This window comes from Rhinoderma darwinii, chromosome 4 (genome assembly GCF_050947455.1).
Source record: "Rhinoderma darwinii isolate aRhiDar2 chromosome 4, aRhiDar2.hap1, whole genome shotgun sequence".
In the NCBI taxonomy this organism is placed as follows: domain Eukaryota; kingdom Metazoa; phylum Chordata; class Amphibia; order Anura; family Rhinodermatidae; genus Rhinoderma; species Rhinoderma darwinii.
The window spans coordinates 260,592,014-260,619,671 of record NC_134690.1 but is presented as its reverse complement, the minus strand read 5'-3'; the positions used below and the strand labels follow the sequence as shown (position 1 = coordinate 260,619,671).

The 27,658-nt window shown below is 43.4% G+C and overlaps 1 protein-coding gene across 4 annotated transcripts in view; it reads left to right on the top strand.

The window, feature by feature from the left end:
• REPS1 (RALBP1 associated Eps domain containing 1) overlaps positions 1-27,658 on the top strand; it is a 138,583-nt gene that overhangs the window by 90,699 nt on the left and 20,226 nt on the right. For 3 of the 4 annotated variants that reach the window (XM_075862429.1, XM_075862426.1, XM_075862427.1), the window contains exons 9-13: positions 2,611-2,729; positions 4,917-4,997; positions 8,541-8,628; positions 10,243-10,335; positions 12,521-12,593. In XM_075862429.1, the coding sequence (XP_075718544.1) occupies positions 2,611-2,729; positions 4,917-4,997; positions 8,541-8,628; positions 10,243-10,335; positions 12,521-12,593 (454 nt within the window). The remainder of the gene's footprint in view (positions 1-2,610; positions 2,730-4,916; positions 4,998-8,540; positions 8,629-10,242; positions 10,336-12,520; positions 12,594-27,658) is intronic. The other variant, XM_075862428.1, reaches the window with a different exon arrangement.

Below are 27,658 nucleotides of genomic sequence, written 5' to 3'. Positions count from 1 at the left end.
CAACTGACATCCGTGTCTATATATGGACAGAGATGTCAGGGGCAACCCCTGAGCTGGAGTCCCGGGCAGAGCGTTACTAGTGCTCCTACTGGGACTTGAGCTGTGCTCCTGTCATCACTATCCAGCTCTGGGGAATCCCCAGACATTGCATGTCCATCCGTGGACAGCGATGTCAGGGGATTCCACAGAGTCCCGTAGCAGAACCTATACTAGCGTACTGCCTGAGACTCTGCTCTGGGGAAGACCCTGAAAAAACTGTCCATATATGGACAGCCATGTCAGGGAATTCCACAGAGTCCCGGAGCAGAGCCTATACTAGCGTCTCTGTGTCCTGCAGGCCGCAGATGACCCGCCCGCGGGCTGTGTGCTTGAGACCCCTGGCCTAGACAGTTCCTGTTTCCTTTCCACAAATCTTTCCTTCACATTACTACATGCAAATATACCTTCCTTCATCAGTATTGACTCATTAAAAGGAACCAGTTAGAACGTTCATGCTGCCCTATCTGCAGGCAGCATGAAATAGCGACGGATGCCGATTACACTAAACCAGGGGTCTCAAACTCGGCCGGGTAAGTGGGCGCATATAGAAAAAATGGGAAGTTGACGGGCCGCACTACTTTCAAATTTGATACAATACAAAATTATTGTTAATCAATTAGTTATTTGAACTACTATAACACTATATTACTAGAATAATACTACATTACTATAATAATAGTGCTAGGTTTAAAATTTGAGATATTTCTCCACGTGCTTATTTCAACAATCCAGCTTTCCAGTTTGTGTCGCTAAATGCAGTCCGGCGGCTCAGTAAGCACTCGTGTCAAGATTGGGCAGCCCCTTTTTAGATAGTGCCCTCTGTGGATGCTGCAGCAGTGCCCTCTGTAGATAAGGCCGCAGTGCCCTCTGTAGATAAGGCCGCAGTGCCCTCTGTAGATAAGGCCGCAGTGCCCTCTGTAGATAAGGCCGCAGTGCCCTCTGTAGATAAGGCCGCAGTGCCCTCTGTAGATAAGGCCGCAGTGCCCTCTGTAGATAAGGCCGCAGTGCCCTCTGTAGATAAGGCCGCAGTGCCCTCTGTAGATAAGGCCGCAGTGCCCTCTGTAGATAAGGCCGCAGTGCCCTCTGTAGATAAGGCCGCAGTGCCCTCTGTAGATAAGGCCGCAGTGCCCTCTGTAGATAAGGCCGCAGTGCCCTCTGTAGATAAGGCCGCAGTGCCCTCTGTAGATAAGGCCACAGTGCCCTCTGTAGATAAGGCCACAGTGCCCTCTGTAGATAAGGCCACAGTGCCCTCTGTAGATAAGGCCACAGTGCCCTCTGTAGATAAGGCCACAGTGCCCTCTGTAGATAAGGCCACAGTGCCCTCTGTAGATAAGGCCACAGTGCCCTCTGTAGATAAGGCCACAGTGCCCTCTGTAGATAAGGCCACAGTGATGTCGGGCTTGCCCAGAGCTGGAGTCCCGGAGCAGAGCCGCTTCTGGCACTCTGCCTGGGATTCCAGCTCTGCTCCTGACATCACTGTCCATATATGGACAGAGATGTCAGGGGCAACCCCAGAGCTGGAGTCCCAGGCAGAGCGCTAGTAGGCTCTTCCTGGTACTCCAGCTGTGCTCCTGACATCACTGGGACTCCTGCTCTGGGGAAGCCCCTGACATCATTGTCGATGTATGGACAGCGATGTCAGAGGCTTCCCCTGAGTCCCGGAGCAGAGCCGATAATAGCGCTCTGCCCGGGACTCCGCTCTCGGGAAGACCCTGACACACTGTCCATATATGGGCAGCGATGTCAGGGAATTCCACAGAGTCCCGGAGCAGAGCCTGTACTAGCGCTCTGCCCAGAACTCCGGCTCTGGGGAAGCCCCAGACATCGCTGTTCATATGTGGACAGCGATGTCAGGGAATTCCAGAGTCTCGGAGCAGAGCCGATACTAGCGGCTCTGTGTCCCGCGGGCCGCAGATGACAGCCCCAGGGGCCGCATGCGGCCCACGGGCCGCGTGCTTGAGACCCATGCACTAAACTATGTTTTACTCTAAAGCGCTGCAGCATTTTAGAGAAATCCTAGTTTCAATAGGTGGCAGACTCAGACAAAGGTACACTGGGCAGCTTCCCTTTGGTTTCTCCAACTCCACTTTATTGACCAGTTTCTCCCTCTACACATATAGGGAGTGACCTGTCCATGAAGCGGAGTTGGGCAAAGAAGTCAGATGCAAGCCGCCTAGGGGACACTTCTCCCTGAATCCGGCACTTAAAACTTGGACGCAAATGTTTCAACTCCTAATGTCTCTAACGCTGCAGCACATTAGAGTAAAACATAATCGGGGCACGTTTTTTAAATTTATTTTCATATTGCCCGTGTTTGGGGCAGAATGAACATGCGAATAGGTTCTACTTAATGGGCATTTATTAATTTTTTTTCCAGAAAAACCCAATAAGATATATTTATTTTATAGGTTTATACAGTCCATTTTTTTTTTCTTTTTACTCCTTTGGACAAACCGGTCCCAATTTCTTCACGCTTTAGAGCCTACAGTGACAAACATAAGTGAAATGCTGTGAACTTGTCCAGTCTTCACTGTAATTACTGTCGGATGCTCATGCTTCATATTTTTTCAGCTGGAGATCAATCTGGTGAGGTAGGATTTTCAAGTTCTCCTGTCGAACCACCTCCAAGTAAATCACCCTCTATGCCATCTTTGAACCAGACATGGCCAGAGATGAACCAAAGTAATGAGGTAAGAATATGCATCAAGCTTTTTGTTTTAACCACCATCTTTTTAAAAAAAAAATATTATATTTTATTTTTTCTGCATTATGGTATCGGTTACAAGTGCCATCAGTGACTTTCACTGCTTTCCTAATTTGACTGTTGCTGAAAATGTAATTTATGGAAATTAAAGGCTACTGTAAATATGGAGGTTCTTAGTAAACAGAAGACGGTGTGATTGTTCCGTCCATAGATTTCAAGGTCAGATGATTTGGCCATGTGACTGATTCCCCCGCTGCCTTCTCTTTTGCGATGGCTTTCAGTGCGTGTTCCGATACAGACAGCAGAGTCTTCTGCGCATGTGGTAAAAACATTTGCTGAAGAGCAGGCAGCCGGCGAGGCGGTCACGTGGCCATATCATCTGACTGCCGCCATTTTTGAATGTTTAATGCGAAAATGACATTATTTAAATCAGATTTTTATTATAAATGTGTGTTGTTTTTTTTTTGTTTTTTTTGTGACTGGCACATTTCAAGATTTCTTTCATGTTTTAGCTATGGTAAAGCACCCACCTTGCTGCCTATATACAGACTACAGAAAGGAAGCGTGTATCGCCAATATGGCCGGCCCATGAAAGATTATAAAAATAGCTACAACATTGTAGAACAAACTTATTACTTTACATACATAAATCTAATTAATGAAACTAATATTAAATTCATGAGCAGTTCCCTTTTTAAAGAGTAATTCCCAATTCGGTATATGCCATAAATGTCTGATAGAGAACAGCCGTTCCCAACCTTTGTCCTGCCTGGTGAGGCGGCTGCCACATCCAGGCAGAGAATAAATAGAGATGTGGGCACGGCTCCCTATTACTTTCTGTAGGAGCTGAGGAAACAGCCAAGTGAATTTGGTCCCGCCCACATAAGGTGCATGGAACTCGGAGAGGAAGTTGAAAAACTGAACTTTAAATGATTAGATGAATATAGTTTGTACGGCTCCGTAAGAAAGGATCTGTACGGGCTCTGCCGGTGTGCATGAGCCTCTGTGCACTGCCGTACAGGCTCTGCTGAATTCCACGTGTACAGATGTATTCTAAGCATCGCCTCTAGGGCAGAATACCTCTGTACATACGGCGTCCAATGGAGCATGCCATGTTTTTGTTTGTATTTAGAGGGGTTCATTTTTCTCTATGGGAGTTCTATTACAGCTCTGTACAAAACAAAGCCCTAATATTGCGATGTGTGTCAGTACGGTAATTCCCTCCTAGGATAACCTCTCATATGAAGTGCTTTAGATCATCATTTTCAGAAGATTAGAAAGATCTCCTAACATTTAAAAAAGAATTGGCCCAAAAGACATGCCCTTGCGATTTGATAAACTGTATATGTAAAATGATGGTTATTGTTGTCCCTGGGTGTGCTCATGCCTTATACTCCTGTGTACTGTACTGGGTGATTGTGCATGCTTCCCACGTCAATAAAATAATGAAATGTGTCCTATGGCCTAGTGTGATCTCTCTCCCCATATACTTCCTATTTTGAGCCTGGATTTGGCTAAATTGCACATCCCATGTAATGCAGCTATGGTGGCTATTACACACCTTATCTGGCCGTACTATGTAGTGCCATCTCCTCCCGTTGGCCCTATAGTGTCCTCGCATAAAGGCTGGCCCACCTTTTAAACCTCACATTGCTTAGATGTAAAACCTATTTCTTGATCAGCATGTTTCATTATTTTTGTAGATGTGGTTGGTTTGCTTTGTAAGTGCTGACCTCATATCCTCCTATGTATTGCATGATACATAACCCCTGTCCTGGCTGGAGGCCAATCTTTCAGCTACAAGTGCATGTGGAAGAAAGCTCAGTTGACGTATTGTTCCACTTGTCCTCATTTTATTGCACAGTTCTTGTTAACCTGTCTCATTAATCAATTTGATATCGATCAGTTTAATCTTTGCCGAAAAATGGGTTCCACTGACAGGTATCTTTTGCCAATTGCAAAAAAATATAAAAAAACTCCAACTATACTTCCAGGTTGCTGCTTCTCCTACTACAAGTGTGGGGAATAATGTATGATTTGTATGTATTAGTTCCAGAATACCTGTACAATTGGCACAGAACTGGCAGTGTAAGCCATGAATGCGGCTTTGTTTCTGCTCAGATCTTTACCTCTCCTCTTATCATGCTGACTTGTGTCTCCTCTGTCTGTTCAGCAGTGGGAGACATTTAGCGAACGCTCTTCAAGCTCACAAACTCTGACCCAATTTGATTCTAACATTGCACCAGCTGATCCTGTAAGTCAATCACATAGCTTGCTTGTATGAAATTAATCAATGTATTAACACGTAATTCTGTACAGCGGAGCTCTGGAGTACTTTTTGCATGATTTAATGACTGCTTCTAATGGTGGATAAGCCTGATCTAAAAAAAAATATACTGTGTGCATAGATGTATATGAAAAAAAATAAAAAAAAAAAAATATATATATATATATATGAGTGCGCACGCATAGGAGCAGTGTAGTCTTCTGTACGTTTCCAGTAATTGAGATGAGCATTTTATTCGTGACTGTACTATGATTGAAGCAAGTTATAAATAGGATTGTTTTTTTCAAGTTTAAGATATATGAATTATTCATAGCAGTCAATATGAACTTTCATAGTAAAAAATGGTTTCATTCTTTTCAGTATTTTTTGGTTTGGCTTCAAGGGTGTGTATACGCATTATTCCTAAGGGGTAATAAAGTTATATTGCTGTCCATGCATGTTTACATGAGGAGTTTTTCGTGGCGGTTTGTGCGGCGAAAACGACTCCTATAAACCCAACCTAAAGGCCCTTTTACACAGACCAATGATTGGGTGGGTGTTCGAGCGTTCATACGAGCACTCGTTCCCGATACTCTTATCACAGACCTGGTTTAGCGATTTCTAGCCCCACACACAGAGATGCATTACTCTTAAGATTGCACTCTTGACATCAATTTGGTCCCAGAATCCATAGCTTGGAGGATTTTTTTTTTTCTGGATGCAGGACTGATGTCTATAGGGATATTCTATGGATGTGCTGTATACAAAGACTATAATATATGTAATGCAGCCAACAGAAGCAGTATACTAATGTACGCTACCGGAGATCCGCTTTACGGCTTTATAGTCTCCTAATCATGAGGATGGTGTTTTCTTTCTAATTGGTTTTTATGCAAGGGTCAATTTTTTTTTTTTGTCTGCGGTGTGGCATAATGCCTCAGCGGATCTGCTATTATAATTTGCTGTCCTTAACCAAAAACTGATCCTCTTCAGGCTCTCTGCAGATTTTGTTACAGAAGTTTCTGTAACTGAAAATGTTTCCATTCATCGGTTTTTGCTGTGCGTGGATTTCTGCAACGTGTGCAAAGGGCCTTAAAATGTACATGTCATTTCAGCTAATGTATACAGGAAGGTAGAGCTTACTTAAAGTTGTTAGTCTGCCATATACTTGATTAACCTTCAGCACCCTATTGTATACATAGACTTGTCATATCCTACTAGTCTTCGCATACACACTGTGTAAATCTTCGGAGTGCCCTCTGTCACCACTATTGTCGTCATCAATGTGTGAGCTACTTGATTCATTGCCGTTAACTCTAATTGGTGGCCTTTTTTAAGGTCTTACAGTGAACACTAAGGCCAGCACAACCTTACCTTTCTGTGTGCTGCTCTTTCTACAGAGCTATTCTCCCCAGATCTATTGCTAATAGTGGAGAAAAGCTTCATATGTACAGCATCTGATGTAGTATGCCAGAACTTTTTTTATTTTTCTGTGGGATTTGCATGGCATACAATAGAAAAAAATAAACCTCCGTATAAAATTGGGAGTCATACAGCAGTACAGAAAGAGCTTGTATGGGTTGCAAAATACAACTATGTACATGAGTGGGCAAGAGAGGAGCAGGAGGGTCTGTCTGCTCGATCTAAACAGGTTACATAGTTAGTACGGTTGAAAAAAGACACACGTCCAAGTTAAACCAAGGGATGGGAAAAGGGAAGGGAAAAATTTCTACACATAGGAGCTAATATTTTTTTGTTCTAGGAAATTATTTAAGCCTTTCTTAAAGCCATCTACTGTCCCTGCTGTGACGGCTCCTGCGGTAGACTATTCCATAGATTCACAGTTCTCACAGTAAAGAAGGCTTGTCGCCTCTGCAGGTTGAAACTTTTTTTCTCCAGACGGAGGGAGTGCCCCCTTGTTTTTTGAGGGGGTTTTACATGGAACAGGAATTCACCATTTTTTTTTAATGTGCCTTTTATATATTTATATATCTTAATCATGTCCCTCTTAGTCGTCTTTTTTCGAGGTTAAATAGGTTTAATTCTTTTAATCTTTCCTCATAACTTAGATTCTCCATGCCCCTTATTAGCTTTGTCGCTCTTATTTGTATTTGTTCCAACTCCAGGGCATCCTTTCTATGAACTGGAGCCCAGAACTGTACTGCATATTCTAGATGAGGCCTCACTAATGCTTTGTAAAGTGGTAATATTATATCCCTGTCCCGCGAGTCCATGCCTCTTTTGATACACGACAATATCCTGCTGGCCTTTGAAGCAGCTGATTGACACTGCATGCTGTTATTGAGTTTATGATTTACAAGTACACCCAGATCCTTCTCAACAACTGACTCCCCCAGTGTAGCTCCCCCTAGGACATATGATGCATGCAGGTTGTTCGTACCCAGATGCATAACTTTACATTTATCTACATTAAACCTCATTTGCCGAGTGGATGCCCAAACACTTTGTGAATTTCACACGGATTTAAACAAACTAACATCTTCTATAGACTGAACTATACTACATAGCTTGGTGTCCTCTGCAAAAATAGAAATAGTGCTATTAATCCCATCCTCTATATAATAAATAAGTTGAATAATAGTGGTCCCAGCACTGAACCCTGGGGTACACCATTCATAACCGGGGACCATTCAGAGTAGGAATCATTGACCACAACTCTCTGGATACGGTCCTTGAGCCAATTCTCAATCCAATTACAATCTATACTTTCTAAACCTATAGTCCTTAATTTACCCATTAGATGTCTATGAGGGACAGTGTCAAATGCCTTTGCAAAGTCCAAAAACGCTATATCTACAGCGGCCCCTGTGTCTAGGCTTCTGCTCACCTCTTCATAAAAACAAATCAGGTTAGTTTGATAACTTCTGTCCTTAGTAAAACCGTGCTAAGGTTAATAAAGTATAGTGAAGATTTAAGCCCCAGGTACACGATCGTGCCCGTAATAATGGTCTGTGTTTACGGGCACAGCCGTCCAACATTTGCGGGCCGTGCTCCCATTATAAAGTATGGGCGCACGGTCCGTAAAATAAAAAAATAGGACATGGCCTATTTTTTTTATGGAAGGTTTCTACAGCACAGACACCTTCCCATAAATATATAGGAAGGTGTCCCTCAGCCATAGAAAGGAATGGGTCTGTAATTACGGACCAAATCTACGCGTGCATGGGGCCTTATGTTTTTAACCAACCAGATCTTCCAGCATTATCTAAAATGTCTCCTTTATCAATAATGACCAAAAGCTAAAGGACTGTGGCATGCCTGGCAATTTGGTTAGTTAATGCATCACCCTTATCCTTCTGTGTGTATGCGGAGATTCATATTTGTCTGAACACACATTTGAGCGAACTACATGGAGCGTAATTCCCTAATCCAGAACTAGTAATTGCTTAATCAGAAGGAGCATTCTGTATATTGCCTTGCAAATCAGTCAGCAGAATATAGTGCGTGAATAATTTTACTTTTAAGATCTTTCATATTGTATTCTGAAAATGATTCCCTTTTCATTAACAGGACACCGCTATAGTCCACCCAGTCCCAATACGAATGACGCCAAGTAAAATTCACATGCAGGAAATGGAGCTTAAAAGAACTGGAAGTGGTGAGCAATCTTCACATATTATACTGCCATAAACAGAATAATAGAAGACTTACATTTTTAAATTTTTTTTAAATGTCAAAATGTTTGATTCTTTTTTATTAGTAAGGCTGGGACAAATGCGACACAATTTTAATTTATTTTTTCTTTAACACAATGACCTGCAGTTTAGTCCAGGTTTTGGCATAAACTGTTGCAAATATGGTGCCAATAATAATGATCAAATCCTAGCAGGCGCACACTTTATCAGAAAGTGTAAAATGCTGCAAATTTATAGAAGCATAATAAACTTTGTTCAAATCACCCAGCTATTTCCTTTAGTCTGGTATTAGGGCTGTCACGATACCAGAATTTGGACTTCGATACCGATACTTCGTTTAGTATTGTGATTTCGATACCAAAACTATACTTTGCCAACCGTAATAAAAAAATGAAAAAATCTTACGTTTTCTGATGTGAGGCGCGTGGTATGATGAATTTTGAATGTGCCTCACATTTATAGTAATTAACCCCATCGTGTTTCTCAGTCATAATGGGTTAATGTGTGAGGTACATGATGGGGTTAATTACTATTAATGTGAGGCACATGGAGGTTAAATTCATCACACCTCGTGCCCCACAATAAGTGATAGAAACCAGTTTTTATTTTATTTTTTTACAGCGTACACATCATAAATGACGCAAACAAATTGTTGTGCAGGTTATTACGGCCGCGCCATTACTGAATATGTGTATATTTTATGTATTGAGACTTATTTTAATGTTTATTGTAAAAATAGTGTATGTATTTTTTTAAATTTAATATTACTTCATGTTTTTACTTTATTTTTAAACTTTAATGTACTGGAATATATCTATATACGGATAGTACACAGGCAGTTGTTAGAACATGCCTCAGTATTTCTTAACAGGAAATATGGTAAGACAGCCCTGGGGTCCTTCAATGGAATTCCCGGTGACTCGATCCAAAGGGCATCCCCCCCTTCTCATTTTCCCCTGAATGCTGCAGTCAGCTTTGATCGCAGCATTCAGGGGAATAACGGCGGAGATGAGGTTTCTCTGATCTCCACCATTAGAGGGGGGCTGCATCTGTGTAATACATGTGTAAGCCAGTCATTGCCCCGCTCCTGACTGGAAGTGTGCACTAATGAGCGGCGGCACAGAGGACCGAACATGAAGGTGTTTTGCAGTGCGCCCGCCATATTCTGTCTTCATTGCCGGCAATCATTAGTGCAGCGCCGGCCGCATCGCATCATCCTGACCCCGCGCACTTGTCAGAACTCATGAGCGGTGCAGAGGCTGTATTACACAGCCGCAGCGGCCGCACAGCTCAGAATCAAAAAACATGAAATAACGGTATCGAACAGTTTGGGGATGCACAGTATCGAAACCGTATCGAAGTTTTGATGCATCGTGCATCCCGATCTGGTACAACGTATTTTTTATTTTTTTTTATGGAAAATGTATATAGATTTTTTTCGTGCAACTTCTGCATCAGGCTGTGTATCTGCATGTCTACACGCAGCCGCTCAATCTTTGCTGACGGGCGGGATGAGGCATGGGGGGTGCTTCAATTTTTCAGGCTATTCACATATTAGGACTTTCTGTGTTTCCAAGATTCTGCCAACCCCACCAGTCCTGTACATATAAAGCCCCAAGAACTTCCTGAGGAAAGCTCTTCTGTCAAATTTGTTCCTGGGAATCAAGTTGGTAAGTAATGTCTAGTGTTTTATTGTAAAAAAAAACGCCATCTTTCAGTTTGGAGATGTAGGTTGCACTATGGTCAGTCTAAGCTCTCCTTACTTGCTTAGTGATCGGACATACATCAGTGTTATATATGCTGGTTATCCCCTTCCCACACAGCGCCATAGGTTTATGGGGCTGGAAGGATCTTTTAACAAATTGGCTAATGGGGAGAGAACCAGCGCAGAGGGGATGGGATTCGTATAGTCGTGCTAATAGCATTTAGGGCATGGTTATTCTGGGCAAATCTTGGCCAAGTCTGGGTGCCACCTCCAAAAGTTAATAGCCAGCACTGACAAGCTGTAGGGCCCTCAAGTTGTCATAATAGCGCTCCCCATGGTAGTTACAGTAGTGTCTGCTTCCCCTTCTCTATAGTATTAAAAATCGTGTCCTGTGCTGTCCCTTCATTTCTTCAGTAGTCACCGTAGCCCCCCCCCCCCCCTCCTAAGTAATCCCAGCAGTTGACCTCCCACATGCTCTCCTAGTGTGCCCCTTGCTGGCAGGGAGCTAAATTACAAGCTGTCTATGTCAGCCACTCTACATCTGCAGGGAGGGATCGAGCTTGATGCTGTCAATGACGGAAGCTGTCCGAAGCACCCAAATGCACAAAAAGCAGGGAGTAAAACCCAATGGCCAGACGTTTTCTTGTTGACCTGGTGATTTGCTTTACTTCAGTCACCCTGGCAGCTGAATTGATGCCATAGCCTCCTTTTAGTTTTCTTATGAAGCAGGGCTACAGTTTTCCATCGCGTTGCACCTGCAGTATATATAATCTGTTTACAGATGGATGGGACGCAATACTTTGACTTAGATGGTGACATATGATGCCGTATCTTCATTTTGCAACATCACTATTAGGGTATGTTCACACGGCTTATTTTCAGCCGTTTTTCAGGCTGTAAACACCCTGAAAAACAGCTGAAAATATGGGGGCTGAACGCCTCTAAACATCTGACATTTATTTCAATGGGAAAAACGGCGTTTCGTTCCCACAGGGCGTTTTTTTATGCGGCCGTTTGTAAAAACGTTGCGTAAAAACAACGACCCGTAAAAAAGTGGCTGTCACTTTTTGAGCCGTTTTTGGTGCTGTTTTTCATTCCAAATAGAAAAACCACTCCAAAAATGGCTGAAAATCAGAGGCTGTTTCCCCTGAAAACAGCTCTGTATTTTACAGCCGGTTTTTGTTAAGCGTGTGAACATAGCCTGACGCTCTCTGAGGTCAAGAATAGACATAAGCTTGAGATGTTGAAAAAAAAATTGTACCGTTTATGTAATTTTTTTCCCCCTAAACTGAGCACTATAATTTCAACATTTTACTGCACTGACCATAGTGCTCTGACCAATTGTGTGCCCCTGATTTAGATCCCACTTGAAACACTTGCTGCAAAGTTGATACTGTGTAATGACTAGTACAGTACAGTCATACAGTGGAGTATGACAGACTTGAGCACTAAAAGGCTATGTTCACACAGAGATTTTTGCAGGCGGAATTTCTGCCTCAAATTTCCGTTTGGAAGTTTGAGGCAGATTTTCCTCTCCCTGCGCGCCGATTTTCACAGCGTTTTTCGCCCGCGGCCATTGAGCGCCGCGGGCATAAAATGCAGTGAAATACTCTTTCTCTGCCTCCCATTGAAGATAATGGGAGGGCAGAGGCGTAAACACCCCAAGATGGGGCATGTCCCTTCTTTCCGCTCGCGGGAGAAAACCGCACCCCGCCTCCCATTGAAATCAATGGGAGGCATTTTTGGGCCATTTTTGACGAGTTTTGTGGCGCAGTTTCCGCGTCAAAAAAACTCCATGTGAACATAGCCAAAGGGAGAATACCTTTGTCATGGACTCCCTCCCCCATGACCCTGCACAATGAATAACAGTCTATCCGTGTAGCACAGAGTTCCTTCGAAATAGATAAATGACATTCAAACAGTGAAGGGGAATGTACCAATCCTCAATTCCAATCTGAAACCAGTGCCACAGTCTTGTAAGCAACTTGGGTCAGTTTCTAAGGAAAAGCTGGACCCACTGATGCCTTCCCTGCCCTTCCCTTCGCTGACGAACACACTATTCTACTACCTTGTGTTTTATTCATTAATTTGTATAACCATTATTATTATTATCATTATTTAAGCATTCTTTTAATGTTCTGTTTTTGCAGAAGATGGGTATAGCAGCTCGGACAGTTATAACTCTGATCCTGAAGAGATTGGAAATGTGGTTACGAGACAGAGGTGAGTACTTGTTGTCTTGTCAAGTCTGTGTTTTCTGTCATATTGTGTTTTTTGTTTTTTAATTAGAAATGTTCACTTACCACAGTTTTGGAGATTTCATTAAAGAGACTGTCACCACATTATAAGTGCCCTATCTCCTATATAAGAAGATCGGCGCTGTAATGTGGGTGACAGATCGTTTTTCTAAATAAAAGGCATTACTAATTTAAACCACTTTATGAGTGATTTTTAGCTTTATGCTAATGAGTTTCCTAATGCCCAAGTGGGCGTGTTTTACTTTAGACCAAGTAGGCGTGGTACAGAGGAGTGCATGACGCTGGCCAATCGACTTCATGCACTTCTCTCCATTCATTTACACTGCACTAGCGATATAGTTATATCGTTATGTGCAGCTACATACACAAACACTAACATTACTGTAGTGTCCGGACAATGAATATACATCACTACCAGCCTGGACGTGATGTTTATTCAGAATCCTGACATGTCTGTAGCGTCTCTGTGAGATTTACAGCAAGGCAAGCGTAATCTCGCGAGATTACGATGTAACCTGTCATTTCAAACGAGATTACGCTTGCCTTGCTGGAATCTCACAGAAAAGATTCAGAAGTGTCAGGATTCTGAATAAACATCACGTCCAGGCTGGTAGTGATGTATATTCATTATCAGGACACTACAGTAATGTTAGTGTTTGTGTATGTAGCTACACATAGAGATATAACTATATCGCTAGTGCAGTGTAAATGAATGGAGAGAAGTGCATGATGCTGATTGGTCAGCGTCATACACTCCTGTGTACAACGCCCACTTGGTCTAACGTAAAAACACGCCCACTTGGGCATTAAGAAACTCATTAGCATAAAGCTAAAAATCGCTCAGTGGTTTAAAATAGATCGTTTTTCTAAATAAAAAGCATTACTGTCATCTACATTATAGCGCCGATCTCCTTATATAGGAGACAGGGCACTTATAATGTGGTGACAGAGACTCTTTAACCCTTCTTGTGGTATGCTAAAGGTAAACATTCACATGGTGCATCACACTTAACCCTTTGAGGGCTGAGCCTATTTTGGCATTAAATGGGTTTTCCGAGCTTATGAAAAATACAGAAGTTACCTATATATGTTCGACTCGCCACCTGATGATTCCACCTTAGTTCAGAAGTAGTTGTTTTTCATAATGTTGCCCAGCTTTTTGCAGCACGGTTTTCATTTTGCTCGGGCTATATGTGGGCAGGACTACCTTGTAAAGCACTACTATTCCCATGATTCCTCTCAGACATTGCCTTATATTTACAGCTGCCTGCATGCCACATTCTATTACAAGGTGTAATGTAGTACAGTAATTACTCATTATTTGCTACTGAGATACAGCTCTGCTGACATCTGCTGCCTAGCATGTGAAACATTATCCCTCCAGAACCATAACTTTTTTTAGGCACAAAAACTTTCCCTCTACCCCTCAAATGTAATTTTTAGTAATAGTACAGCTAAAACAACCTAATGTCTGCTTCTTACTAAGTACTTAAGAAGATCACAGCAATTCGGTTTTACGTAAAATATCCAGCCTGACTATTTGTGGCTTGTGACAAAGGCAAATGTGGATGCCAGCCGCACTGTCTTTATAGAAGTCGGCGTACAGATTTGCAGCTAATTAAAATTTCTGCGTTTTGCCATATCTGTGACATCTTTAGGGGAACGGGACACTAAGCTCCCAAGGCAACGCACATACTTTTTTACTTCTTATTGTGACATCAATTGGTTACGGTACATATTGCGCGTGTTCCCGCACTTCATTTTAATCATGTCTAAATGTCTATTGTTCTGCATGTTTTCAGACTTGGATTATTTCTTCCGTACATGTAAACTTTGCATGCTCAGGGACTAAATCAATGTCGCCTATCTTTTCAGGTGACTTTTCAGAAAAGTGTGTGTGTGTGTGTGTGTGTGTGTGTGTGTGTACACACACACTATTTCTGGCCATTTTATTACTTGAATATGGCATTTATTAGCAGTTTTCCCTTTTGCAGGCTCTATATCTAATTCCCTAGCTAGTTGATGGTGCCTAACTATCATGTGTGCTATACAGAGCACACAGAAGGTAGAATCCTGCACTCCTATCTGTATCTATCACACGTGTGTATATATAGTAGTAGCAGCAGCATTCAGGGCATTACACAGCAGTAATGAGCAGTGTAGCAGAGAATCCAGCACTGGAGTAAACTATAAGGGTATGTTCACACGTAGTGTCTTCAGGCGTATTTCGGGGCGTTTACACCTCGAAAAACGCCTGAATAAACGGAAGCTGAACGCCTACAAACATCTTCCCATTGAAATCAATGGGGAAAACAGCATTTAGTTCATACAGGGCGTCTTTTTACGCCTCTGTTTTAAAAAAACGGAGCGTAAAAAGATGCTCCGTAAAAAGAAGTAGCATGTCACTTCTTGAGGCGTTTTTTTTGGCGCTGATTTTCCATTGAACACTATGAAAAATGCCTCAAAAGAAGCTCCAAATTAAAAGAAGCTTCATTTTCAGCTGCAAAAACGCCTGAAAATCAGAGGCTGTCTTCCCTTGAAAACAGCTACGTATTTTCAGAAGTTTTTTGCTAAGCGTGTGAACATACCCTGAAGCTTACCTGCTGCTGCAGCATATGTGTTTTACCAATGATGGACTTTGCTTCCCAAAAGGTGGCGGATTACAGGAAAGGAAACTCCTAGTGGCAGTAACTTCAAAAAGACTTAAGATCTGCGCACGCTCAAAGTGTTTAATACTATTCACTGCTGTGTCAAACTACGCACTATTCGAAACTTAGACAATACTTGGATCTATGCCATAAAGCTGCACATGCTCAAAACCGTAACCTCTTCCCACCACAGCCATTTTTCAGATTTTTTTATTTTTCAGTCAATAGAATGGTGTGAGGGCTTATTTTTTGCAGGAGGAGTTGTAGTTTCTATTGGTAGCATTTAAAGTAGCCTATAATGTACTGGGAAGCTGAAAAGAAATTCTTTGTGGGCTGGAATTAGAAACAAGTACGATTTCTCAATTGTTTATTGGGTTTCGTTTGCATGTGACGCCTGTTTTTGCGGGACGAGCTGTAGTTTTTTTTTATCTGTATTTTTTGGTACGTATAATTTTTTGTTCACTTTTTATAACATTTTTTTTTGGGAGCCAAGTTGAACAAAAAAACTCAAATGTTTTTTTTTTTATTTGTTTTTTTTACGGCATTCACCGTGCGCGTTACATAAGGCTATATTTTAATAGTTTAGGCTTTTACGGATGCAGCGATACCAACTTTGTTAACTTTTTTTATTTTTTACATTACTTTAGAGGAAAAATGGGAAATGGCTTTTGTTTTGTTTTTTTTTGAACTTTTAACCCCTTCCTGCACCTTGACATAACTGCACGTCAATGTGTGCAGTAAGTTCGCGCACCTTGACGTGCAGTTACGTCTGTGCTTTGACAGTTAACCGTGGCGCTACACCGCAGCGGCGGTTAACTGCAGAGCGTCTGCCCTGCATTCCCCGTTGCCGATCAGCGGCCTATCGCCGCTGATTCCGGCAGTTAACACCTTAATTGCGGCGTTCGATTTGAACGCCACAATTAAGGTGTGTAGCGCCGATCGGCAGCCCCCATGTGAAATCACGGGGGCTGGCGATCGTACCCATGGCACCCGGACGCCAGACAATGGCTTCCGAGTTGCCATGTACAGAAGCCTATGAGGACCACCCGGAGGGTGGTCGTCGTATGCTTCCTGTCACTGACTGTCACGTCACAATGACAGTTGGAGTGCATTACACTACGTGTGTAGTGTAATGTATTCCAGCAGCGATCAAAGCTGCAAGTCTAAGTGACCCCTAGTGGGACAAGTGAAAAAAGAATAAAAATGTTTTAAAAAAAGTGTAAAAATAAAAGTTATAAGTGAGATAAACATGAACTGCTTTTTTTCCTATAATAAGTCTTTTATTATAGGAAAGAAAATGAACACGTAAAAGTACACATATTTGGTATCACCGCGTTCGTAACGACCCCAACTATAAAACTATAATATTATTTATCCTGCACGGTGAACACCGCAAAAAAAATAAATGAAAAACAAAGCGAGAATCACTATTTTTTGGTCACCACCCCTCACAAAATATACAATAAAAAGTGATCAAAAAGTCACATGTACGCCAAAATTGTACCGATACAAACTACAGCCCGTCCCGCTAAAAACAAGCCCTTACACAGCTTTTTTGACTGAAAAATAAAAAAGTTCCGGCTCTCAGAATATGGTGACACAAAAAATAAATTATTTTCTAAATAAGTGATTTTATTGCGCAAACGCTGCAAAACATAAAAAAACCTATATACATATGGTATCGCCGTAATCGTACCGACCCGCAGAATAAAATATAACGGTCATTTTTAGCCCAGGGTGAACGCTGTAAAAAATAAATAAAAATCATTGTCAGAATTGATGGTTTTTGGTCACCTGGCTTGCCGAAAAATGGAATAAAAAGTGATCAACAAAATCGCATGTACCATGGTACCAATGAAAACTACCGATTGTCCCGCAACAAATAAGCCCTCACGCAGCTCCGGTGGTGAAAAAATAAAAAAAGTTCCGGCTCCCAGAATATGGCGATGCAAAATGTGCAGAGCGTTCCAAAAGCGGATAAGATCGGGCGCCATTTATAATATAAGTGAAACACCGGCCACATATCTTCGGATTATTATTTATTTACCTCATTATTATGCCCATGATGTACTCTGCCCAACCTACATTTGCCTCCACATTATAAACTGAAATACCAGCAAAACAACAGAGCTTCTACCAAGCAAAATCTGCGCTCCAAAAGCCAAATAGCGTCCCTCCCTTCTGAGCCCAACAGTCTGCCCAAACAGCCGTTTACGTCCACCGATATGACATCGCCATACCCGGGAGAACCCTCTTAATATTTTATTTGTGGCACAAACTGGGCACAACATATAGTGCACTAAAATGGCACATCAGTGGAAAATTGTAATTTTCACTTTCCACCATCGGCTGCGCATTAAACCCTTCGCGCACCATGACTTAATAGCATGTCGTGGTGTGGGGGGTTATATATGGAGCCTCTCACGCGCTGAGCCCGCGCCATACGCTGCAGGTGTCAGCTGTGTATTACAGCTGATACCCGGGACTAACGGACAGAAACAGCGATCGCGCTGTTACAGGAACCTGTAAAAATCACAATATACTGCAATACATTAGTATTGCAGTGTATTCTACTAGTGATCTAACAATTGCTGGTTCAAGTCTCCTAGGGGGACTAATAAAATGTGTAAAAACAAAAGTAAATAGTTATTATCAGTGGAAAAAATGAAATAAATATTTAAAGTCCAAAAAGAAACCCTTTTCATATTTTTTCTCTAAAGTAATATAAAAAAAAATACACAAAATTGGTATCGCTGCGTCCGTAAAAGTCCAAGCTATTACAATATACCATTGTTGAACTCACACGGTGAACGCCGTGAAAAATAAAGAATTTTAAATGGCCAAATCGCAGTTTTCCAGTACATCCCTCATGACAGCACTACAGGAGGTTGCCCTCTTGACCTCTGTAGGGACAGGAAGACAGAGAGGTTAAAAGGCCCCTCCCACCACCCACTTGCCAGTGTTCTTCCTGTCCCAACAAGGGTCAGGAGCAGAGAGCGTCGCTCCTGTATTGGTGCAGGGAAGAAACTCGGGCAGGGGGCAAGATCGGGGGGTCCGTGCACTCCCCCTTCTCTTCCCCCTAAAGCCCAGGCTAACACCCCTCAAACGACGGGTACCGTAGCTCCCTCCCTGAGACACCTACCGGAGGAATCCTAGGCAGGGTTCTGGTAGTGTGTGGGGGCTGGGGTTTCCCAAGCAGGCTTCGGCCGGGCCGCGGACCAGGCGGGGACCGGAAGCTCCATAGGCATGGACACACCGGCAGGGATCCTCGCTGCACCGCATAGCAAGCCTCAGTCGCCGGCTATGGCGGCTGCACTCCAGGTACACGCTGGACGAATAGCCGACCGGAAATGACGTCGCACTACTTCCGGTCCGCGGCCATCTTGGAAGGCGGGAAATTCAAAACGCCCGCATTTAAAGGGACACGCACAGGTATGTAGTTAGAGCTGATAACTCTAACTTGGATTAATTTTTTGTGGCTTGCATATTGCATTGCCTGTTACCTGTCGCGGTATGGAACTTCCTCGTCCTGATGGAACTCCAGATATGTCCCAGGGTCACGTGAGTCTCACCCTTGGGGAAGGGTATGACCCCTTATGTATGTACACCATACTTTACCTACCTTCTGTTTTCTCTAGGAAAAAGATTCCTCTCCGAGACAAACTGATAAAAAGAAGGTTAAAAAATGTGCGACTTGTGCAAAAAAATTGCCAGAGTCCCATAGAAAACAATTGTGTCAGGATTGTATTGCAAAAATACTAAAGGAGGAACAACCAACGTTCATGTCCGAACTTAGGACTATGATTCGTGAAGAAGTGGGTCAGTCAGTAGCCTCCCTCGCCCCTCCGCAATAAACTCCATCACACTCCCGGGCAAAAAGACCGCGGATTGAAGTGGATCAAAAATATTGGCCTCCTTCTCAGGGGTCGGACTCTGAGCAGGAGTGCTATTACCTATCGGAGGATGAGTTAGAAGAAAGAGAGGAACTCTTGCCTTCAACTTCTTCCACTCAAGAGAAAAAAAATTTCTTCTCTTCAGAGATGTCGGATACCTTAATTCAAGCAATACGGGAAACTATGGATATTCCCGAAGAAGACCAACCACATACCATCCAGGATGAGATGTTTGGAGGTCTAACGGAAAAGAAAACAAGGGTTTTTCCGGTAAACGAAAATCTTAAAAGAATGGTGACAACTGAGTGGGAAGATTCAGAAAAAAGGCTCTTCATTTCAAGAGATTTTAAAAACAGACTTCTCTTTGATCCAGAGGACACTAAGCCTTGGGATGAGATCCCAAAAGTAGATGTCCCAGTCGCCAGGGTTGCTAAAAAAAACGCAATCCCATTTGAAGATTCCTCTCAGTTGAGGGACGCCATGGACCTAAAGGCAGACGGACTACTAAAAAGAGCGTGGGAATCTTCCTCTGCCTTGATCTCAACTAATATCGCGGCCACATCAGTAGCAAGAGCAATGTTTATATGGCTAAACCAGCTAGAGACCCATTTGATGATGAAGACATCACGACAAGATCTATTAGAATCTCTACCCTTACTAAAGATGGCAACCGGATTCTTGGTAGACGCTTCAGCGGAATCTATTAGATTTGCTGCCAGGAATGGGGCTCTCTCAAATGCTGCTAGAAGAGCATTATGGCTCAAAATGTGGTCAGGAGATACGAAGTCCAAAAACAAGTTGTGTTCTATTCCATTTACAGGGTCTCTGATGTTCGGCCCTCTCCTTGATAACATGCTGGAGAGTGCAACCGATAGAAAAAAGGGGTTTCCTGAAGAGAAACCAAAAAAAACCCCTCAGTTTGGAAGATTTCGCCAACAGAGGGGATCCTACCTCACAGAACTACAGCGGGAAAGGGAAGTCCGGTCGCTGGAGTTACCCCAAAGGGAAAAGGGGTCGAGGATATCTCCTTAACCCAAATAATTCATTCCAGCCCTCAAAGCAATGACGCCAAGAGCGTGGGGGGAAGACTCCTACATTTTTATCCCAAATGGTCGAGAATAACCCAGAACCCCTGGGTTCTAAAGATAATAGAAGAAGGATACAAAATAGAATTTTCCTCCATTCCTCCAGAGAAATTCCTAGTAACCCAGTACCAAGCAAAAGATCTTCATCAGATCCTTATCCAGGACATCCAGAAACTACTCAGATTGAGAGCCATTTCTCCAGTTCCCCACAACGAAATATGCAAAGGCCACTATTCAAAAATCTTCTTGGTCAAAAAACCAAACGGTTCCTACAGGACAATAATCAACCTGAAGGTCCTAAACAAATGGGTGAATTATCGGAAATTCAGATTGGAGTCTATCAGATCGACTATTCCTCTAATAAGGGAAGAGGCATCAATGTGTACGATCGATTTAAAGGATTCGTATTATCACGTTCCTATCCACCCCGCGTACCAGAGATTCCTCAGATTCGCAATTCAGGACGGTCCTTCCATTCTCCACTTCCAGTTTGTCTGCCTCCCCTTCGGCCTTTCCTCCGCCCCCAGAATTTTTACAAAAATTATGGCAGAGATCATGGCATTCATAAGAAATCAAGGAATAGTAATTATCCCATATCTAGACGACTTCTTGTTGACAGCAGATACTCCGGCTATATTAGTCAGTCATCGGTCACAGGTTCTTTCCCTCCTACAAGAATTGGGATGGAGAATCAACTTTCAGAAGTCGAGTCTTCCTCCCCAGAAACAGAAGGTCTTCTTAGGAGTACTGCTGGACTCCTCCCTTCAGCATTCCTTCCTCCCAAGAGAGAAACAAATACTCCTACTGGCAGAAGTAAGAAAATTTTGGGGGAAAGACGCCTGTTCCATAAGGGAATGTATGCGGATGTTGGGAATGATGACGTCTTGCATCCAATCTATTCCATGGAGCCAATTTCACTCCAGACCCTTACAGAATCTGATCTTGTCCCGGTGGGATCGAAAACAAAACTCCCTGAATTTAAAAATTAAAATTTCCGAGACACTGAAATCCATCCCTCCTGTGGTGGCTCTGCACAAACAACATAGACAAGGGAGTCCCCTGGAGAACTTGTCCTTATGTAGTGATTACCACAGATGCCAGCAAACACGGCTGGGGGTCAGTAATCCAAGACCAACACTTTCAGGGCACATGGACTGTTCAAATGAAGATGATGTCCTCAAACTTCAAAGAACGAAGAGCCGTATGGGAGACACTTATAAGAGCTTCACCCACCATAAAAGGGAAGCATATAAGAATTTTATCGGACAACACGACAGCAGTGTCCTTTCTTCGCCATCAAGGGGGAACAAGACACACTCTTCTTCAGGCCTTCTCTGCACAAATTTTCAGTTGGGCAGAAGAAAACGTCCTATCAGTCACGGCAGTCCACCTAAAAGGCTCAGAGAACCTATCAGCAGATTTCCTGAGTCGGGAAAAAGTAGACCCTGGAGAATGGTCCCTAAACAGGGAAGTCTTTCTCTCCCTAACCCGAAATTGGGGGTATCCACAAATAGACCTGTTTGCCACGAGGAAGAACACTCAAGTAGAGACATTCTTCTCCCTAAATCTCAGAGACAACCCTTTGGGAGTAGATGCATTGTCCCAACCCTGGGACATGGATCTGGCCTATGCCTTTCCTCCGTTTCCTCTAATACCAATGGTATTAAGAAAAATCCAGGAAGATTTGACAAAGCTCATCATTATTCTTTCCTATTGGCCAAAAAGAAGTTGGTTTCCAATCGTACAATACCTAGCGTTCGAAGACCCTATCATGCTCCCAGCCAGGGAGAATCTTCTCTCCCAGGGTCCCTTATTCTTCCAGGGAATAGAAACTCTGAAATTGTCAGCCTGGATCCTGAAAGGCAGATCTTGAGGAACTACGGTCTGTCAGACGAGGTAATTTCAACTATCTTATCAAGTCATAAAGAAGTTACCTCTAAAATCTATCAAAAGATTTGGAAGAAATTCTGTTCCTGGCATGGAAACCCAGGACCAGACCCCTTTTCTCCCAACATTGCGAAAATCCTAGATTTCTTACAATCGGGATTCAAAAAAGGACTTAGCCCTAGTACCTTAAAAGTACAGATTTCAGCCTTAGGTAATTTTTTTAACACTCCTTTGGCTGAACATCGGTGGATCAGAAGATTCACCCAAGCGGTCTCTAAACTGAAACCTTCCCTAAAGAAATCAGTTCCTACCTGGGATTTGAATGTGGTGTTAACGACTCTTTGTGAGCCCCCCTTTGAGCCGCTCGACGAAATTAGTATGCATTTTTTAACTCTAAAAGCTGCATTCTTAGTCGCTATTACTTCAGCAAGAAGGATTGGAGAAATCCAATCTCTGTCAGTCATAGAACCGTACCTAAAAGTACAAGAGGATAAGATCATCCTAAAGCTGGATCCCTCCTTTATTCCAAAGGCATCTACTGCTTTCCATAGAGAACAAGAAATAATTCTACCTTCCTTTTATCCAGATCCAAAAAACCAACAAGAAGAAAAATTCCATTGCCTGGATGTCAGGCGAACAATTCTTCAGTATCTGGATAGAACCTCCTCCTGGAGACGAGATAAAAATCTATTTGTCCTATTTGGGGGAAAGAATAGAGGAAAGAAAGCCTCAAAAGGCTCTCTAGCGAGATGGGTAAAAACCACCATACAAGAAGCCTACAAGTCCCAAGGACTATGTACCCCACAAGGCATCAGAGCCCATTCAACGAGGGCAGTTTCGGCATCCTGGGCAGAAAGAAGAGAAGCCTCTATGGACCAAATCTGCAGAGCTGCCACTTGGTCAAGCCATCATACGTTTTACAAACATAGGCTCGATGTTCTGTCCGATACGGATTTAAGTTTTGGACGGAAAGTCCTTCAATCCGTAGTCCCGCCCTGAGCATTATAATCTGGTATTGCTCCTGTAGTGCTGTCATGAGGGATGTACTGGAAAATAGGAATTAGACCTACCGGTAATTGTATTTCCAGGAATCCATCATGACAGCACCATTACATCCCTCCCTTATTGAATTCTGATTTGTGCAATTAACATGTCAGTTATTATCCCTAGAAATAAAATAGGGTTGCATCCATCCTGTTGTAGTAATTGAAAAACACTGGCAAGTGAGTGGTGGGAGGGGCCTTTTAACCTCGGTCTTCCTGTCCCTACAGAGGTCAAGAGGGCAACCTCCTGTAGTGCTGTCATGATGGATTCCTGGAAATACAATTACCGGTAGGTCGAATTGCTATTTTTTTGGTCACCTTCGCTCTACCAAAAAATGTAATAAAAAGTGCTGAAAAAGTCTTATGTACCAAAAAATGGTACCAATAAAAACTACAGCTCGTCCCGCAAAAAATAAGCCCCCACACCGCTCTATTGACTGAAAAATAAAGACGTTGTGGCTCTCGGAAAGCGGGGAGGAAAAAAGAAAAAGCAAAACATGGATTAGTCCGGAAAGGGTTAGTTTATTTTCTAATGAAAAACATTTATGACCACATGTGGGGTATTGCCGTACTCGGGAGAAATTGCTTTACAAATGTTGGGGTGCTTTTTCTCCTTTATCCTTTGTGAAATTGAAAAAATTCAACATTTTAGTGGAAATAATGTTGATATATTAATTTTCACGGCCTAATTCTAATAAATTCTTCAAAAGACGTGTGGGGCCTAAATGATCACTATACCCCTAGATAGATTCCTTAAGTGGTGTAGTTTTTCAAATGGGGTTACTTTTGGGAGGTTTCCACTGTTTTAGTACCTCAGGGGCTTTGCACATTCGACATGACACCCAAAAACTATTCCAGCTAAATTTGAGCTCCAAAAGCCAAATGATGCCCCTTCCCTTCTAAGCCCCCCAGTGTGGGTCCAAACAGCAGTTTATTACCACATATGGGGTATTTATGTAATCAGGAGAAATTGTTTTACAAATGTTGGGGTGCTTTTTCTCCTTTATTCCTTGTAAAAATTAAACATTTCTAAGTTCTTACAGAAAAAAAGTCTGTTTTTACCTTTACAGACTAATTCCAATGACTTCAGCAAAACAACTGTGGGGTCAAAATGCTAACTTTACCCCTAGAAAAATTCCTTGAGGGGTGTAGTTTCCAAAATGGGGTCACTATTGGGGGGTTTCCACGGTTTTCATCCCTCCAGTGCATTGCAAACGTGACACGGCACTGAAAACTATTCCAGCAAAATCAGAAATCCAAAATCCAAATGGTGCTCCTTCCCTTCTGAGGCCTGCTGTGGGTCCAAACAGCAGTTTATTACCACATATGGGGTATTGCTATAATCGTAAGAAATTGCTTTACATATGTTGGGGTGTTTTTTCTACTTTATTCCTTGTAAATATTTTCAATTTTTACGTTTTTTCACAAAAAAAGTAGATTTTCATCTTCACATACTAATTCAAATAAATTTAGCAAAAAAACTGTGGGTTCAAAATGCTAACTATACCCATAGATAAATTCCTTGAGGGGTATAGTTTCCAAAATGGGGTCACTTTTGGGGGTCTTTACTGTTTTGGTACCACAAGACCTATTCAAACCTGACATGGTGCCTAAAATATATTCTAAAAAAAGGAGGCCCCAAAATCCACTAGGTGCTCCTTTGCTTCTGAGGCTGGTGCCTCAGTCCATTACCGCACTAGGACCACATGTGGGATATTTCTAAAAACTGCAGAATCTGGGCAATAAATATTGAGTTGCGTTTCTCTGGTAAAACCACCTGTGGTACAGAAAAAAATGTATTACAAATTAATTTTCAAAAAAAAAAATGATATTTGTAAATTTCACCTCTACTTTGCTTTAATTCCTGTGAAACGCCTAAAGGGTTAAAATACTTTCTGAATGCTGTTTTGAATACTTTGAGGGGTGCAGTTTTCAAAATGGGGTGATTTATGGGGACTTTCTAATATATAAGGCCCTCAAAGCCACTTCAGAACTGAACTGGTCCCTGAAAAAATAGGCTTTTGAAATTTTCTTGAAAATATGAGAAATTGCTACTAAAGTTCTAAGCCTTGTAACGTCCTAGAAAAATAAAAGAATGTTCAAAAAACGATGCAAACATAAAGTAGACCTATGGGAAATATAAAATAGTAAGTATTTTGTGTGGTATTACTATCTGTTTTACAAGAAGATGCATTTAAATTTAGAAAAATACAAATTTTTGCTAATTTTCTCTAAATCTTGGTGTTTTTTACAAATATTGAATTTATCGAACAAATTTTTTCCCTAACAAAGTACAATATGTCACGAGAAAACAATCTCAGAATCACTTGGATAGGCAAAAGCATTCCGGAGTTATTACCACATAAAGAGACACATGTCCGATTTGAAAAATCGGCTTCGTCCTGAAGGCCAAAACAGGCTCAGTCCTGAAAGGATTAATATAAATTTTATTTTTTCACTTTTTATTTATTTTAATTTTTTACACATTTCCTTAGCTCCTCTATGGAACTTGAACCAGCGATCATTAGACCGCTGGTACAATACACTGCAATACTAACGTATTGCAGTATATTGTCATTTTTACAGGCATCTTTGAAGCCCTCAGGCAGGGCTTAGCAGAGGCATTGAAGGCAGCCCTGGGGGCCTTTACAAGGGCCCTGGCCTGCCATGACAACCGTCGTCACCCCCGAGCTCACCCTTGGGGGGAGGCAGTGAGCTGTCTGAGGGGGCCGCCCCCCACTCTTCACGATCACTGTTCCTGGCAGTTTGTCCCGGTGTCGGCTGTAAAACACATGCACATGCGCTCCATGCATCCCCCCCCCCCCCCCCGAACTACGACGCACCAGACACACCGTTTGCGGGAAGGGGTTAACATTATTTACTAGAACTCTGCTAATGCTCAGGAGCTTGGGGTATGCTTTCTAAAGTCTCAAATAATACATATATAGTGAATAAAACTCCAAAGTGAACAACCCTTTTTAATTTGTTAGCTGAAACCAATAAAAACCAAATAAACATACAAATACCATAAGACGCAATCATTAGTGGGGCCTGACAAATGGAGGACCAGCAATTTTTTATTCTGCTACTAAGCTATGGCTAAATAATTTCTGCACCTTTTGTCAGTCACATTTTGCTAGATAGATACAAGTCAGGTATTCTGTTTGTCTTGCTTAACCCCTTAACGACCGGCGTATAGTGTTTTTACGTCAGCCGTTCAGGGTAGTTCTTCTGAAGTACCGCCTTTTTACGTCGGCACTTCAGAAGAACTTTACCAGCAACGTGCGGGGATCTCCTGAAGTACGTGCTGTTGCGAACAGCCTCGGGCTTCAGGGCAATGATCGGAGACCACTAGCCGTGGTCTTTGATCATATTTAACCCCTCAGATGTGGCACTCAATACCGAGCACCGCATCTTAGTGATTTTAGAGGGAGGGGGCTCCCTCTCTCACCTCACGTGCATCGCGGGGTGCCGATGGGTTCTATGGCCGCTTGGTGGCGTAACTACCGCCGTAGCGGCTGCTACGGGGCCCGCGGCATGAGAACGCCATACAGCGTCCCCCCCCCTGTAGAGAACGCCATACGGCGTCCCCCCCCCCCTGTAGAGAACGCCATACGGCGCCCCCCCCCCCTGTAGAGAACGCCATACGGCGTGTCCCCCCCCCTGTAGAGAACGCCATACGGCGTCCCGTCCCCCCCTGTAGAGAACGCCATACGGCGTCCGTCCCCCCCTGTAGAGAACGCCATACGGCGTCCCCCCCCCCCCCCGTAGAGAACGCCATACGGCGTCCCCCCCTGTAGAGAACGCCATACGGCGTCCGTCCCCCCCTGTAGAGAACGCCATACGGCGTCCGTCCCCCCTGTAGAGAACGCCATACGGCGTCCCCCCCCCCCTGTAGAGAACGCCATACGGCGTCCCCCCCCCCTGTAGAGAACGCCATACGGCGTCCCCCCCCCTTGTAGAGAACGCCATACGGCGTCCCCCCCCCTTGTAGAGAACGCCATACGGCGCCCCCCCCCCTGCAGAGAACGCCATACGGCGTCCCCCCCCCCCCCGTAGAGAACGCCACACGGCGTCCCCCCCCCCGTAGAGAACGCCATACGGCGTCCCCCCCCCCCCCCCCCTGTAGAGAACGCCATACGGCGTCGTCCCCCCTGTAGAGAACGCCATACGGCGTCCGTCCCCCCTGTAGAGAACGCCATACGGCGTCCCCCCCCCCCTTGTAGAGAACGCCATACGGCGTCCCCCCCCCTTGTAGAGAACGCCATACGGCGTCCCCCCCCCTTGTAGAGAACGCCATACGGCGCCCCCCCCCCCTTGTAGAGAACGCCATACGGCGTCCCCCCCCTTGTAGAGAACGCCATACGGCGCCCCCCCCTGCAGAGAACGCCATACGGCGTCCCCCCCCCCCCCTGTAGAGAACGCCATACGGCGTCCCCCCCCCCCCCTGTAGAGAACGCCATACGGCGTCCCC